The sequence below is a fragment of the Uloborus diversus genome, chromosome 2 (assembly GCF_026930045.1).
Source record: "Uloborus diversus isolate 005 chromosome 2, Udiv.v.3.1, whole genome shotgun sequence".
Classification (NCBI taxonomy): Eukaryota; Metazoa; Arthropoda; class Arachnida; order Araneae; family Uloboridae; genus Uloborus; species Uloborus diversus.
In genome coordinates this window covers 31,563,260-31,580,292 of record NC_072732.1, presented here as the reverse complement: position 1 = coordinate 31,580,292, position 17,033 = coordinate 31,563,260, and the positions used below count along the sequence as shown (strand labels likewise).

The window sequence follows — 17,033 nt, the reverse complement described above, 5'->3', positions numbered from 1 at the left end:
ACTGCCCATTCCAACTAAATGCTGCAGTAAATTAGGTTGGTTTAATTAATTATTTTTAAACTAGGCGGAGATAAAAGCCCAAATTCTTCTGCTAATGTTATCAAATCCTTCTTTCGAACTTAAGATTAAAAAACCCCATATTCTTACAAATTCACACAAAACAATTTAAAAAAAACTCTTACCTTGTATACCGTTATCCTCTTTCAAAAAAAGAAAAATGCAACGAACATAGCAAACGCAAAGTTTGTTAACCCAGAGTTTTCTTGTTTTACGCTTTCGCCATTTACGACAATCATCACACTTTTTAGAGGGAAATAATGAAAACTAACATTATTTTGAGAAGATCGAGAATACGATTAAGGGACGACAATTTCTGTTACTGAAAGCAATCTAAGACACATCGAATGCGTTAATAAATACTCCTAACAAACTGCCTGTCTTTACGTCAACAGACACACATGGAACGCAATGTGGCAATATTTTAGTTCGGCAGTTATTTCGGCAGTTTTGTAAATCACCGCAAGGTAGCGTATTCGAGCGCTGGAGTTGCGAATTCATTAAGAATTAATTAAAATTGGGGGCCGTGGTAGCCTGATCGGTAGGGCATTGGACTCGGGGCCGGAGGGGCTCGGGTTCGATCCCCGCTGGTCGAAGACCCACCGTCGTCATTAAAGGGGACTGGGCGACGTTAAATATGCTCGTGGTCTCAATGTCCTCCAAGTGAAACGATACCTCTGGGGGTGCTAGTACCAGGTAGCTATTAGCTCTTGGACTAGTTCTAAATTCTCATTAACTGTTCGATCCGGTGATGGTGCTGCCATCTATCGGTATATAAAATAATGGAGGCAAGGCACTAGTATGCAGACCTCGACATAAATACAGTTGTAGTCAGTTGTGACTCTTGAATAGAAATAGAATAGAAAATTAATTAAAATTAAAAATTAAAAAAAAAAAACGACTGAGTCGCAAATGTATAATCGAGGGAAATATGAAGATCCTTTTAAAAGACTTTTCTATTAAAAATCAGTTACAAGTATTTTATTTGTTGGCAAATAAAAACTGGCAACAGATAAAGATTTTAAATCATTGCGTTTTCTTTCTTTGGGGGGCCGTGGTAGCCTGATCGGTAGAGTGTCGGATTCGGGGCCGGAGGGTCCTGGGTTCGAACCTCGATGGACGAAGACCCACGGTCGTCATTAAAGGGGACTGGGCGTCGTTAAATATGCTCGTGGTCTCAATGTCCTCCAAGTGAAACGATACCTCTGGGGGTGCTAGCACCAGGTAGCTATTAGCTCCTGGACTAGTTCTAAATTCTCATTAACTGTTCGATCCGGTGATGGTGCTGCCATCTATCGGTATATAAAATAATGGAGGCAAGGCACTTAGTATGCAGTCCTCGACATAAATACAGTTGTAGTCAGTTGTGACTCTGAATAGGAATAGGAATAGGAATTCTTTCTTTGCCAATAATGAATTCGCCCGAACAACACAAGGATATCCTTAGGGACTCCTGCGGATATCATTTTCAGGATGATCTGACATCCGCTGGCAATCCGATAATGCTCCTACACCTGTCGTAACTTTGTCAAATAGTACACTACTGTTGTCATACACAAGACATCCTGCATCTGACACTTGTTGGATAGTAATAGGACAATTTTAGGATGCACGGAACACCTCTTTTTCCGAAAACTATCCTTAAGGATGTCTTTTGACAATTTTAATCCAGAAATAATCCCAGCGGTATCTTATAATACAGTTTCTGGATGACTATTGATTCAAAAACTCTCCTACTGATACCTTATAATACAGCTTCTGGATAATCCAGAAAGTTTCCTATACGAATCTTATAATATAGTTTCTAGATAATCATTTTCATCCTAGTCCAGAAACGATCCTATTGGTATCTTATTATACAGTTTCTGGATGACTGTTGATCCAGAAACTGTCCCACTGATAACTTGATGTCAATCAACATATTTAACAACAAGTAATTACAATGTTAGCAAATATTTTTAAACAGCACATAATTAAGATATTAGTAAGTACAGTGAATGTCAAAAAAATTTACTTACTTTTTTCATGCCCAACTGAAGTAGTAGATACCAGCAAAGTTTCAACATTGAAGAGAATTTAATTACAATTTCTCATCAAAGTCGTAGCTCAACTAGTATTGTTCTTTGCTTTCTCTTCTTCATGGTTTCTTCAAAACGATGAAGAAACATAGTGTTTATCCTATTTTCTTTACTTAACAATTCATCAGTAAAAAAAACACTCGCCCAAACAAATGTAAACTTAAGAAATATTCGTCCGCAAGAAAATACAAATTCATAACAAATCTAAAATATTTTTCTTTTTTTTCTGATCCCTCCCCATGCTTGACGAGGAAGCAATATTCCCAACAAAAACAAAATTACACATGCAAAAACTTGACGACCATCCTAATGTCTGAATTATTGCAAAAGCAAAGCAAAGAGCGAAAATTGAAAGTTATTTTAAAAGCCTTGCTTGAATTAATTACAAATATTTTATTTGTTGACAAACATAAGATGGCAACAGTTAAAAATTTTAAATCATTGAGATAATATTTCCTATCATTTCCATACAATTAAAATCACGAGAAATACGCAGACGACAATCTATTACGATTTATCTTTCTTATTGTTGCATTAATAAAAATATTTTTATTCGCAAAAAAAAAAAAAAAAAATCAACACCTCTTGGAACGATCGGCGTCAAAATTGAACCAAAGCCTGTTTACAAATGGATTCACATATATTCCAAATTTCAACCAGAACGTAGCATTACTTCTTGAGATAGGGCACTCAAAATGGAAAAAAAGAACGGGTGATTGCGCTACCCCCTTTTTAGCTGTTGACACAAAAATAAAATCAGTTCTTATACCCACTAAGGGCTACTTGCCGATAAATTTTTCTTTCATTCCGTTCATTATTTCTTGAGATACAGCAGTCACAATTGACGACAAAAAACGTTCTATAGCTCAACCCCCGTTTGAGTTATTGACACCAAAATTGAATCAGCACCTGTTCCTGTTAATACCAACATATGGACCAAATTTTGTTTGATTCCGCCAGTAACTTCCTGAGGAATAGCAAGCACGCGTAACTCGAAAAACGTCCCATTGCTCCACCCCCCTTGGAGGAATTCGCGCCAAAAACTAATGGGCACAAGTTCACATAGGGGCACATATGTGTACTAAATTTCGTTCGATTTCATGCGGTAGTTTTTGTTGTAGAGCGGCCACAAAAAACTGGTCACACACAGACGTGACACACATACATACACACACACACACACACACACATACATACACACACACAGACAGACAGACATTTTCCAAAAATGGTCGAAATGGACTCAGCACACCTCAAAACGTTCGAATCCGTCAAAATTCGAAATTCGAAAATTTGCACGAATCCAATACTTTCTTCTATATATTAGATATAGAAGAAAGTAAAAAGGTTCCAAACTGAAAAATAGTAGTTTATTCTCCATTAAACAATAAAACCAAAGCAAATAAGTAACTTTTAACTAACTTTCAGACATCTTGGATTTCAACGGATCGCGGTCACCACGTGCAGTCAAAAATGCGGAGATCCGAAATGGCGTTGCAATAACTAATACACGCATGCGCGAAAACTCGCTCGTTCCAGGAGCACTCCGGAGAAAGAGTGTTATGGGAGTATTCCTGCCATTGTTACCCATTGGACTCCTAAAGGAGTCAGTTGTAGGATGGTCCTATCATTGGAGCTTTGGGATTAATTTCGGTCATCCAGAGGAAGGCTGTGGTTGTCTGGGCGGTTACCAGTCGCGTGATTAAAGGCTTGAACATATTTAAAATCTGCTTTAAAAACGTTATAATTCGAATTCTATGTTGTATGGAAGTTCCAAACATATTCTATCAGACGCAGAAAAAATTACTTTTTATTTTGGTACTAAATTTTTTAATTTTCAAATATGTTTTCACTGCAAAAATCGCAAAACATCTTTTGGAGGTTTTTAATCAATATCTGCGTTATTTAATGTCATCCGAAGACGCAACCTAGCTAAGAATACTCTCGATCTATCTCTTTATACACAAATACCAAACTTATAGCCTCCTTCCTATGTGTGTCGGGGGTTAATAAAATAAGCATCAAGTAATATTAACAAGAATCTTTGCAAATTTCTTCTTTTTCCCATGTTTTGTTGTAAAAACTTAAAATACATTTATATCTTTACATGTATTCTGACCCGCGAGATGCATCTTAATATGAAGCATGGCCCTGGGGGTGAAAAAAGGTTTGGCACCACTGTTATGAACTATACAGTATTCATTTTAAAGCAATGACTATGCAATGTTTACTTCGTTTAGTTGATTTTTATTTAAGCTCTCAAATATGTACTTTTATTTAGGTGGGAAATATGTTCCAAGAGCAGTGTTAGTTGATTTGGAACCAGGAACAATGGACTCGGTTCGTTCGGGACCGTTTGGACAACTATTCAGACCTGATAACTTTGTTTTTGGTAAAAGTATTTTCATTGCTGTTTAAGATAGTATCGAATTTTTATTTGGAATTTCCAGAACCCTATACAACAATTAAATATCATAGTTTCACTACAATGCTAGAAATAATTACATTAAAGAAAAAAACTTTGAATATTTATCCCCCTTCGTATCCGCGACGATGTTATTTTGTCATTACGCCGTGAGACGTGGACCTCACCAATTTTAGCGGTAGAATGAATTTTTGGTCATCGGATGAAGTTTCTTTTTAGCTTTCCACGCCATTCTGGCGATTAAGAACCCCATCGTATACAAATACTGTTGAGAATCTCATCAAAGGAAGATTTTTGGTAATTGGAACTTTTGGTAAAGCTAATTCAATCATTTGTTTGGCAACAAGATTGACAGGATTGCTTACTAGTGTGGGGCTAAAAGCACGAAATTTAAAGGATCGGATAAGTTTTTTAACTGACAGCTAAAAGTAGATTGCGTTTAAAATCAAGACGAAAACGTTTATAATCAAACTCGGTCCCGCCAAATATTATATAAGTTTTTCCAATGATCAATCAATTGTTTTTAACAAGAAGCAGTGCACCTAGTAATTCTTTGCACTTTTAAAACTGGCTGTGTTTATCGGATACATTGTTACCAATAAATTTATTACTGCTACTGTACATTAGACGAGCACTCGAGATAGATTCCATTTTTCAAAAGGGGCAGTAGGTTGAAGATAGGTACTTTCCGCTCGCACATGCTATCTCTGTATTTTTCGACGCTACTTTAGAAGAACTGCTGAACAAGTTATTTTGCACCTTTTACTTCCGGGGTTCCCTCCTTATTTTGATAAAATGAGTGCAGCCCTGACGCATGCGCATATTGGCGGAAGATCTCAGCTAAGGAAAACGGACAATACTCAATACAAAGCATAAATGAAAAATAAATTAAAAAAATGAAGATTGTTAACTTGAAAGTTGAAAAATACCTTTGTGCTTAAAAAGGGAAATAAGAAATAAGAACGATTAGTGGCACAAATTTCAGATTACTGCAGACAAATGTTTTGGCGCTATAAGGAACGCTTTTTTCAATGCAGAAGTATTAAACTTAGGGATGAAAAAACATCCGACAAAAATTTTCTTTCCCTTTTGTCGGATGTCTTTTCATCCTTAAGTTCAATGTTCTTTTGCACTGAAAAAGGCGTTTCTTGTAACGCCAAAACGTGTCTGTAGTAATCTGAAATTTGTGCCATTAAACGTGGTTATTTCTTATTTCACTTGTTAATTTAGATTGCAAACTTGTTTCAACGTACAAAAAGGGTTTAGTCCTGCGGGCCCCTTGTCAGTTTGGCCACCAGGCCCACCACCCCTATAAAACTTCCGAGCCAGAACACATTCAAGGGACGGGCCCCTAGTTTCCAACTAGACTTACCTAGCCTCTCGCCGGTCCTGCGCCTCTTATGCAAAATTATCAGAAAACTTCAATAAATGGGCTAAGACTAAAATTTGATACGAAAAACAGATTCAGAATACTTTTAATTCATGCAGAAAAATCATCGAAAATTTAATTAATTACGTTCTTGTTAGAAAAGAAAAGAAATATGTGATTTCCAGTTTCATTAAACTGAAAACTAGTAAAAGGGGACTGCAGATTTGTTTCTAAATAAACTGAATTATGTGGAAACAAAAAAACACCTAAAAATTAATTGATAAAATTTATTGAATAAAAGCTTAAGGGAAAGTATAAAAATACCTATCACCAATCAATGACACGAAAACTTTGCTGAGTTTATTAAGACTTACAGTATGCAAAACCGTAAGCGATATGTAAACCCCCAATGCTTCGAAATGTAGATTCAACATCGTAAGCTTCAAAAGTGAAAGTACTACATTTCAAACGTTAGCAACAAATTCTACGTATCGTGCAAAACGAAAAGTAAGAACATCATCTGCATATTTTCAGAAACATACTCTAATGCTAATGTGAAGCCTTTCATATTTTTTGAATGTATAAAGTCGAACTTCGTGAAAGCGAACTCCAATGGATCTTTAAACTCAATTTGTCTCAGGATCGGAAATGTAGTTTCGTCTTAAGCGGGTTCGAAATAACGAAAGTTGACTGATTTGTCTATTATTAGTTTCTTCAAATGTGCTGACACAGAGTGGTATCTGTTCATTACCGTCACTTTTTGTATTTATTCATTAATTTTCATGGCATAAATGAATGGACGGCTGGAACAACGTTGGATGCAATTACGAGGGCTGTTCAATAAGTAATAAGACTAAATTTATAAAAAAAACACAGAACAACTTTAATCGTAATAATTTACACTTTTTTTAAGAATAACTTCTGCGGGACTAAATGCACTTATTCCACCGTTCTGTCCACGTCTTAAAAGCTTGTGAACGTTAAGTTTTGTGAGAGCTATTTCAAAGTCGCCTCCCAAGAGTTTAGACATGCTTTGTTACTTTCAAAATGTTTGCCTCGTGATGGTTTTTTAAAGTTGAGGAAACGGCCAGAACTGACTGATGTAACATAATTCTGGGATTCCCATTGATAATAGTAGCAGCAGTGTTAATTAATGTTTCTGTGATGGACGTTGAAAGTTGCCCCCCCCCCCCCTCAGGTTCAGTATCTTCTATATTCTGCCTGCCTTTCTCAAAGCTTTATGCCAGCACAAAATACTGACTAAACATTGCTTCATCGTTGAAAACTTCACGTATCATATCAAAGATTTCCGATGCTGATTTTTGCAGACGAAAACAAACTTTGATCGCATAACTTTGTTCCAACGACGCTTCCATTTTGACAACTGGCTGCGTCTTGTAGACGAACGCCAACGGGCTTCAATTTAAACACCCGATACTCAGGAACATGAGTCTGTACGCGTTAACTATCGGTAGGTTTTGTTAATACAGACAACAGGCATTTTTCATGCCAGAGAAATTAACATTCCGATGAGTGGTTTCGCGGCTAAAAAATTAGTCTTATTTCTTGTAGGCGCCAACCAATAGTCTTCAATTCAACCACGTGATACTCAGGAACATGAGACTGTACGCGCCAACTATCGGTAGATTTTGTTAATACAGAAAACAGACATTTCTCATGCCAAAGAAGTTAACAACTTCTGTACTGAACAAAAAAGAAACACTACCGTGTGAGAGCGTTCAGATTTTTGAAGTTTCTGATGAGTGGTTTCGCCGCAGTAAAATTAGCCTTATTACTTATTGAACAGCCAACGTATTTTTTTCAAAATTGGTTTCCCGTGAAATAATGTTGGTTAGTTCGTTAAAAAACGAATTTGGGTTAATCTTTATCCTTGATAGGAAAACTTCTATTGCAGTGGAGCAAAGTTTAATGTGACATTTTCTTGGCAACTTTTTCAAATTTAATTGCGCTCTCAATAAAAAAAAACGCTCTCTTGTAAAATTTGTATTTTGAAAACATCCAACGTTGTTCCAGCCAACCGTTTAAATTTAATTGTAACCTGCAAATAACTTTCTAGATGTTATGTGTTACATTAGACAAATTTGTATTTAAAAGTTCTAGTGTAAAAACACTGATTCTCAATTGTTTGTAGGTCAAAGTGGGGCAGGAAACAACTGGGCCAAAGGACATTACACCGAAGGAGCCGAATTAGTGGACTCAGTTTTAGACGTGGTGCGTAAGGAAGCAGAAGGGTGCGATTGCCTCCAAGGGTTCCAGCTCACTCATTCTCTAGGAGGGGGCACCGGTTCCGGAATGGGCACGCTCATGATCTCCAAGATAAGAGAGGAGTACCCAGACAGGATCATGAACACGTTCAGTATCGTACCCTCCCCTAAGGTAACGATATAATGTTGCTCCAGCCTGTGGCAGTATGGCTCTGATCAATTGACTACCTTTCCGCTGCAGCTTAAATAATTCCATTTGTCAAAATAGCAGACAGACAAGTTAGGTTTTGGTCCCTTACGCCCAAAGACGCTGCTTCGAACCAGTTGGTGGATTTTCAAGATGCAGAAAATTGACAGCGTCCATGTCGTATGGTCAAGAAGCATGCAAAGATCCCTCGAGTATTCTGGCTTTGAGTAGTCTTAGCAAAATAAGTTCCTAATGCAGTATCGCATCGAAGAGAGTCCAGATGCCTCCATCTGGTGTTTAAACTGGGCGTCAAAATTGTCGCGGGGTCAGCATCCACCGATAGGGGTTACACATGAAGGAATAGGTGCTATACCTGAGGGAGGATTGCACTAGGTCTGAAAAAGATAATGCCTCTAATAAAGCCCCATTTGAAAGAGAAATAATTTGTCAAAATGGGGGGGGGGGGAAACCGGTTTGCATTGCTTTACCAATATTGCTGTTGTGCAAATCTAAGCATTTCTACTATTTATACTCAAACATATATAAGCTCGTCCAAGGTCAAGCATCAATTTATCAGAGCCACACTAAATAAGTGCAGTTTCTTTGCTTATGATTCCTGTGTGTGCTGCTGTGTGTGTATAAGATTTTCACCGACGTTGATGACGGCGTAATCTGATAATAGTACAAAATAAAAATGCTTTGAAGCTTAATATATGTGTATGCACTGCCGTCGCTGCGGGGGGGGGGGGCGGTCCACCCCGGGTATCACCCGTCTAGGGGTAACAACCAAAGTCGAATAGCAAGTTTTTAAAAAATATGAAGCTAAAATGTATTTTTAAGACTACAAATTTGAAAATTTTCCAGGGGGAAATAATCTCTCTCATTGTTTTCCTCCCTCCGACACATCATGGAATGAATACTCTACTTTGGATTAAGTTCACATTTTCACTACTTAAACCAAGTAGTGACTTTTTCTTATACCAAAAAAAAACCGAACCCCGTTATCTTTCCCTGTGTTTAAGATACGTTTGAAATTAAGGGGCCATCGATTTCATATACCCCTTACTTTTTTGACCTCTCGACGGCCTGCACATATGCGTTTAGGCAAAGTTATGTAAAAAGCGTTCATAGTTTTTATTTGTCTTTTGTATTTTAGTTCACTTAAAATTTCGTAATAACACAAATGAAGTTGTTTTTGAATATTGTATGAATTTCATATTTTCATGTTGACATAGCAAACACCACAAATTACCGCCCCAGGTGTCATCCATGCTAGGTACGCCACTGGTGTATGTACATATTTCTCTTTTACAAAACCTGCGTTACTCCATATTTAGCCTCTATGTAATTTTATAGAGTAATGGCATTGGATATAAACTGCCGTCATAACGCTCATGCACATTGATTTGTTCCCCCAAACTCATTTTAAAAATACAGTAGAACGTCGAAAATCCAAACTTATTGGAACCATAAGTAACTCGAATTTCCGAATTGTTCGGATTTGTGAAAATAGCGAAGAAAATACTATTTAGAAAAATAGTATATCATTTAATCAAATAAAGTGATTATCTAATATACAAAACGCTGTAATATGTAGTTACATTTTTTTTTTTTTAACAAAGTTAACTCTCATTGTGTACTGAACAAAAAAGAAACACTACCGTGTGAGAGCGTTCAGATTTTTGAAGTTTCTGATGAGTGGTTCGAATTTCTGGCAATACAATTGTTTATGCTCCTAACTGACGGTCAAGTTTAGAAGGAAGGTATTGTATGTACAGTAAATTCATCTATATTTCATTTTAGGTCTCCGATACTGTAGTGGAGCCTTATAATGCCACTCTATCGGTTCATCAGTTGGTGGAGAACACAGACGAAACCTTTTGCATCGACAATGAAGCTCTGTACGACATATGCTTCCGCACCCTGCGACTGACGACGCCCACGTACGGCGATCTCAACCATTTGGTGTCCGCCACAATGTCCGGAGTCACGACATGCCTCAGATTTCCCGGACAGCTGAACGCGGATCTGAGAAAGCTGGCGGTCAACATGGTGCCGTTCCCGCGTCTACATTTTTTCATCACCGGATTCGCACCCCTCACTTCTCGAGGGAGTCAGCAGTACCGCGCACTCACTGTTCCCGAACTGACGCAACAGATGTTCGACGCGAAGAACATGATGGCGGCCTGCGATCCGAGACATGGTCGATATCTCACGGCTGCTTCTGTTTTCAGGTGAGATCATTGAAAATTTATATCTTTAAATTTTGCACCATTGCAACTGTCCGTTTTCTTATTGGGTCAAAAAAGTGATTGATCTCAAAACACACGTGACTTGAAATAGCCCCTTAAGCTGAAGTCACAAGGTACGATATCTGGAAATCTTGAGGAAAATTCCAACGGCTTCTTCAGTTTTGTAAAAGTTTTAGTTTTTAAGATTTATCGCACAAAGATATCATGTCTAAAAACACAGAAGTTAAGGATAAAATTTTATCGAAGTTCGATTTAAATTTACTTTCATGTTTGCATTATCATTATGTTTGAAAATCGCCTGTGCGAAAGCGTGGACAAAACTTTGCTCGGTCAAAACTTTGCAGATGCAAAACTTTTCTGGTCCATAATTTTACCATACCACTTAGCAAGCAAGCTAAAAGTGTGTGTGGGTGGTTTTTTAATAGGAGAGGGGGGAGTGGTGTTGTTTAGACTTCCAGGAACACACTATACAAACAACTAAGTTTCTTTTGCATGAAGTTTTGTCTGCACGAAGTTTTGACAGTGCGAAGTTTTGTCCAGGCGAAATTTTGACCACGCGAAGTTTTGTCCTGGCGAAGTTTTCTCCATGCAAAGTTTTTCCGGTGAAGTTTCGGTTACGAAGCTCTGACCCATTACCATGTTAAATATGTCGTAGTCACTAAGTCCTCCAAGTGAAACAATACCTCTGGGGGTGCTGGACCAGGGATTGATTGATTTCTGATCTACATTAAAATTAAAAAAAACAGAGCTGTGGCCGGGTCTATAAATTTTGACCCCCTGCAACAAAACCTGTAGGGCCCCTCCCCAGGGACCAGCAGTGTATATTTGCAACGTTATTATGTCTTAAGTCTTAGGGCTAGTTGTTTTTAATTTCCCTTCTCAATTTCTTGGGCCGTTTGGCTTCTTAAAGTCGAGCCTCCCCCTCCCCCTCCTGAATTGCATTGCGGGGACTGCGGGTATGCAGAACTGGGTTTTATCTTCTGGGCCCAATCTAACCGGTAAAGTCACAAATAATGGTAGGTACAGGGAACCCTGGAGGTGAAGTGAAGAACCAACTTATAACCCAATTTTGAACATGGAGTTTGAAAGCTTCTTCTGCGTTTTTTAGGAAAGTTCGTTTTTGAGAAATAAAACAGTATGCCAAAGAAAGTTGGAACAGTTTCCAGTTGAACAAATGGTTAAAAACTCTTTCAGGGGCAGGATGAGTATGAAAGAAGTGGATGAACAAATGTTGAACATACAGAACAAGAACAGCAGTTATTTTGTGGAATGGATTCCGAACAATGTGAAGACGGCTGTGTGCGACATCCCACCCAGAGGCTTGAAGATGTCCTCCACCTTCATTGGCAATAACACTGCTATACAAGAGCTCTTCAAACGCATCTCGGAACAATTTACAGGTACATTCTGAAAATGTTGCCTCAGCGCTTTGTTTTTATTTTCTTCTATATCTAATATATAGAAGAAAGTATTGGATTCGTGCAAATTTTCGAATTTCGAATTTTGACGGATTCGAACGTTTTGAGGTGTGCTGAATCCATTTCGACCATTTTTGGAAAATGTCTGTGTGTGTGTGTGACCAGTTTTTTGTGGCCGCTCTACAGCAAAAACTACCGCATGAAATCGAACGAAATCTGGTACACGTATGTGCCCCTATGTGAGCTTGTGCCCATTGGTTTTTGGCACGAATTCCTCCAAGGGGGGTGGAGCAATGGGACGTTGTTTGAGTTTTGCGTGACTGCTATTCCCCAGGAAGTAACTGGCGGAATCAAACAAAATTTGGTTCATATGTTGCCCCTAACAAGTAGAGGTCCTGATTCAATTTTGGTGTCAATAGCTCAAACGAGGGTTGAGCTATAGAAAGTTTTTTGTCGTCAATTGTGACTGCTGTATCTCTAGAAATAATGAACGTAATCAAACAAAAATTTATGGACAAGTAGCTCTTAGAGGGTATAAGAAATGATTCTATTTTGGCGTCACCAGCTGAAAAGGGGGAGGGGCGCAATCGAACGTTCTTTTTTTCCCCATTGTGAGTGCCATATCTCAAGAAGTAATGCTACGCTCCGGATGAAAATTGGAATAAATAGGAATCCATATGTAAACAGTCGTTAGTTCAATTTTGGCGCCAATCGCTCCATGGGGGGCTGTTTTTTTTTAAATTTGTGTGAATAAAAATAGCTTTATAATTGCAACAATAAGAAAGATAAATCGTAATAGACTGTCGTCTGCGTGAATCTCGTGATTTTAATTACATGGAAACATAGACTAATAATAAGAGTAGACCGAGCTTTCCCAGACTTGCTGATGAAAAAATTGGTTCATGGATACATCATGTGACTGGTGGAAGGCTTGGCGAAAACTTTGGCGGGATGGTTGCTAGATGGCAACATTATCTATAGTTCGGCACTCGACTTTTAAGAAGTAATGTGTTTTCATTATAATTTTTTTCCAGGTGCAGAGATTGAATTGTTTTTCTTTTAGTTATGCATTACTTTGACATTAGTAATTAGTTTTTGATCACAGTTTTCAGTAACTTTTATTTCATTTGGAACTGCTACGTCAGCGTTGTCGTGAACGTAATGGCGTAAACGTTTTGCATTAACGCAAAAATGTACTAATTGGTATCTTAAATTGAAATTGTAGGTAAAAATCTTACCGTTTGCCGATTCTTTTTGGGCACTTGCATCTTTAACTGCTTAGAGAGTTATTGAAATTGACTAAAGAAAATGCACAATACTATCTAAACGAAAAACTCACTATATTAACAGAATATTTACAACTTAGAATAACAAATTTACAAATCGGACTCCATAAAAAATCATTTTTCCGTGTTCCATCAATTCTATTTATTTTATTTCTCGCCCAGCGTTGATCGTCTGCATAGCCGAATATTATAATGTGATGCAATGCAATGTCATTGACATTTCAGGGAGACACAAATGGTCTTCTTGCTGACCGTGCACTAGAAGCGCGTTGGGAATAAAATGTTCAAAAATTGCCTACTGATTTTAAAACTGCAAACGCTTACACGTTTTTTTTACAAGGGTGCCCATCCAACGAAGGGAGGCATGGCGCAGACTGCGCAATTAAATTTTTAGGGAGGGGGGGATTTGAGGAGGATTTTCCTCTTTTTTTTGGGGGGGGGGGGGTCTTTGTGGCATTGGGTGTCTTCGTTGGTATTGGAGAAGTTGCGCCCTTGCTCTTAGGGAGTGTGGGCACCCCTGCTTTTCATCCCAGCAAACCTAATATTTCCTTCATTAGAATCAGGTGGAAGAAAGTGACTCCATAGGGTAAAGTGGGAGTGTATGTAGGAAAAATATTTATTTTCTCTCTCTGAATGAAGATTATTTTGCCAATGGAGTTGTTTCCTTTAGTCAAAGTTTTAGTCCTTCAGTTCCTGTAATTAATGGAGTAAACAAAAAATAATTATTACTTAGAGCCAGAAAAACTTTTATTTTCCGAGTATTTAATTTTTAGTTTATTTTTTTTTTTATTATTATTATTTTTTTTTTTTAATGTTTCTTAAATAATGCGTGGCCTCGTGTGACATATTTAAATAATATGCTATCCACCACTCTATTTATTCAATTCGTGTTCTAAATAGGGTACCTTCTCCAGTAATTGGCAGGTCACCAGTGATTGGCACTTCCAGCAAAAATGTCCTAAAATAAGATTTGTATCCAATCTTTTAAAAGTAGAGCGCTGTATACCAACTGATTGTACATTTACTTTAAAGATGATAACTTCAATTCTTGTTACTAAATGGTAGCAGTGTATAGGAAAGAGAAACAATTGTGGCTTGTGTCAAATCAGCCATTTTTGTTGCAAAAGCTTCTTCTCTGGCTTAAGAGAAGCATGCGCATCAATCCATTAAAATCTGACTTAAAATATATTTTAAATTTTCGTTGTCAAAAGTTTTGTTTAGATGAAAGGTGTTACTTTGAGTGGGTGGAAATATATTTTTGTCCCTTTGTGGGTTTTTGAAATAATGATGGATGCCATTTAGTGAGTGGTGCTTCACTTTCGCTAGTCTCCGGTAATTGGCACATTTGCCTATAAACTCTAATGTGTTGTGCGATCTGTCACCAGTTTGATTTCTGATACTTTTGCAGCAACTATATAATATAGGTTCTACTATTGTGGTTTGAATGCTACAAAATATACTGTTAAATTTTTAAGAGAAACAATAAAAAACAAATATGTTTGACCATCGGTCAAATGTTGCGACTGTAGAGAATCGGTTCATTTTTTATGGTCCCTAAGAACCTTCGGTTCAATGTTCTTTTTCGTATGGACACAACTATAATTCGTAAAATCGAAACTGCATACCGACTAATGAAACAGCAATAATATCGATGTTTTTTTTTCCATTTAACACTCCAAATTTATTTTTATTTCTCTGAAATACTTTTAAATTAACATTAACTATGTTTCTTATGATGATAAAATATGATTGATTAAAATTATGTAATCTAAAAGTGAAAAATAAAGTGATTTTCCAGTTCTATTAACATGTGCTGATTACTGGATCACAAGGTGTCACACACTGGGGTATCAGGTGCCAATTACTGGTGATTTTGGTAACTTTATAGATATATTTTTTTATAAAAATATCAATTCAAATATTTTTGATTTTGGTGAACTAAATAGATGCAATGATGTGCATTTTTCAATGCAAAAATATTTGCGCGTGAAATTTTTTTTTCCAAGTAATGAAAACAGAGGTAAGTTTAAGGACTAACTCTCACAGTGCCAATTACTAGGGTCGTTACCTTAGGGGTTTTTTTTTTTTTTTAAGTTTCTTTAATAGTGCAGAAGAATGAACAAACTTATACTAGTTCAGTCGGATAATCTTTCGAAAGTATATACATACCTTCTGCAATAAAGCAAATATTCCTTGAATTATTTCATAACTATTCCACCAATACCATCCTTCATTATATCAAGAAGTAATGAACAGTGGGAGCAATGCATCGTACATCAGTTTTACAGTTTTACAGTTTAATATGCAAAGAGCATATTTAATTTTTTTTCTCTTAATTATATCTATGACTTGGATAATCCATTTATTTTGGGATTAACAGATAAAAAGCAAAATTGGAATAAATTATTACTGTGGTATTGTGTGTCCGTATAAAAATTGTATGTTTTCAGATATGCAGTAAACATGAGTAAGAGCAGAAATAAAAATGTTAAAAAGTTAAATTCATACAAGTTTTCTTAAATATTCATTGATGAATATGGTCGAATTTCGACCACTGGGCGAACACTAGTTGTAATTAATACGGGAGGGTTCTTTGCTGAAGATCTTCTAGTGCGATTCGTAAGCAGTATGCGGTGTTTCTAAGATTTAAAAAAAAAAAAAAAAACCTGTTTTACGACGTGAAAATATTTTCGGACTTGGAGTTCATGGAGTAAGTCCAAAGTTTTAGTTTTACACAGAAAAAAAAGTGTAAGAATTGCAAAATAAACCCCTAGGGAGGAAAAAAATTGTTTTTGATATTGTTGTAAATATTTTAGAGAGGAATACACCCATGAGTCTCCGAGCTTCCTACAAATGTTCATGCTTTTGAACTTTTCAGCTCTGCAGGGCCGGACTGGACCGTTAAAACGGCCCGGGCGATTACACAAAACCGGCCCTTAGTTCAGAGCTAAATCTACCCCCCCCCCCTCCCCGCCCTCCCATGTAAACAATATTGCAAGTTTTAGGGGGTTTTTTATAATGAAAGGAGAAAAAACCAATAAAACGAATGCAGGGATGTCGCAAGGTGAAAAACTTGGGGAGTGTATGAGTTTGGCGCCCCCTGAAAGTTTACGCCATTTAAGAGAGAGAGAACGGAGAAAGATTTCAGGTTCTGGTTTAAGAGGGTGTCATTACAAGATTGAAGTGTTAGCAAATAAACCTAATCGTAAGTGTAATATTCTCTCAGATTTAAGGAGTTCGGAGGTTTCTCTCCCGGAAAGTTTCCGAAATTGTAGTTTTATGAACGACGTTTTGGATAATTTTTCGTAGTGTTAGGGGGGGGTGAGTTGAGGAGAAGTTCGAGGGCCCTCGCCTGGTAATGTTTTGAAGTTGAAATGTTAAAAACAAGCATACAGATTATCTCCGATTATAATAGGGGATCGAAAGGAAGAAGGTGGAATAAGGGATCTCCATCGGGAAACATTTGAAATTGTAGTTCTAAAATCGCAGGTTCAGACGATCTTTGGAGGTGTTGACGGAGAAGAGATTTGGAGGACTTCCTCCGGAAATGTTTCGAAATTGAATTCTCAAAGAATCTTGAAATTGAATGGAGGAGGATTTTAAGAGGTCTCTTCCTGGAAATTTGCCGAAATTTTAGTTTTAAAAGCGCAGTTTTAGACTATTTTGGTACTGATCATGAGAGAAGAGGTTTGGGGGCCCGACAATTTTTCGAACCTGAAATTCCAGAAAAGCAATT

At 37.2% G+C, this 17,033-nt stretch overlaps 1 protein-coding gene across 1 annotated transcript in view; it reads left to right on the top strand.

Moving 5' to 3' along the window:
* Positions 1 to 12,004, top strand: part of LOC129235165 (tubulin beta-4B chain-like) — a 29,642-nt gene extending 17,638 nt beyond the window's left edge. Inside the window, exons 3-6 of the mRNA XM_054868855.1 lie at positions 4,417 to 4,527; positions 8,082 to 8,326; positions 10,145 to 10,575; positions 11,788 to 12,004. Coding sequence (XP_054724830.1) covers positions 4,417 to 4,527; positions 8,082 to 8,326; positions 10,145 to 10,575; positions 11,788 to 12,004 — 1,004 coding nt within the window. The remainder of the gene's footprint in view (positions 1 to 4,416; positions 4,528 to 8,081; positions 8,327 to 10,144; positions 10,576 to 11,787) is intronic.
* The last annotated feature ends 5,029 nt before the right edge of the window (positions 12,005 to 17,033 follow it).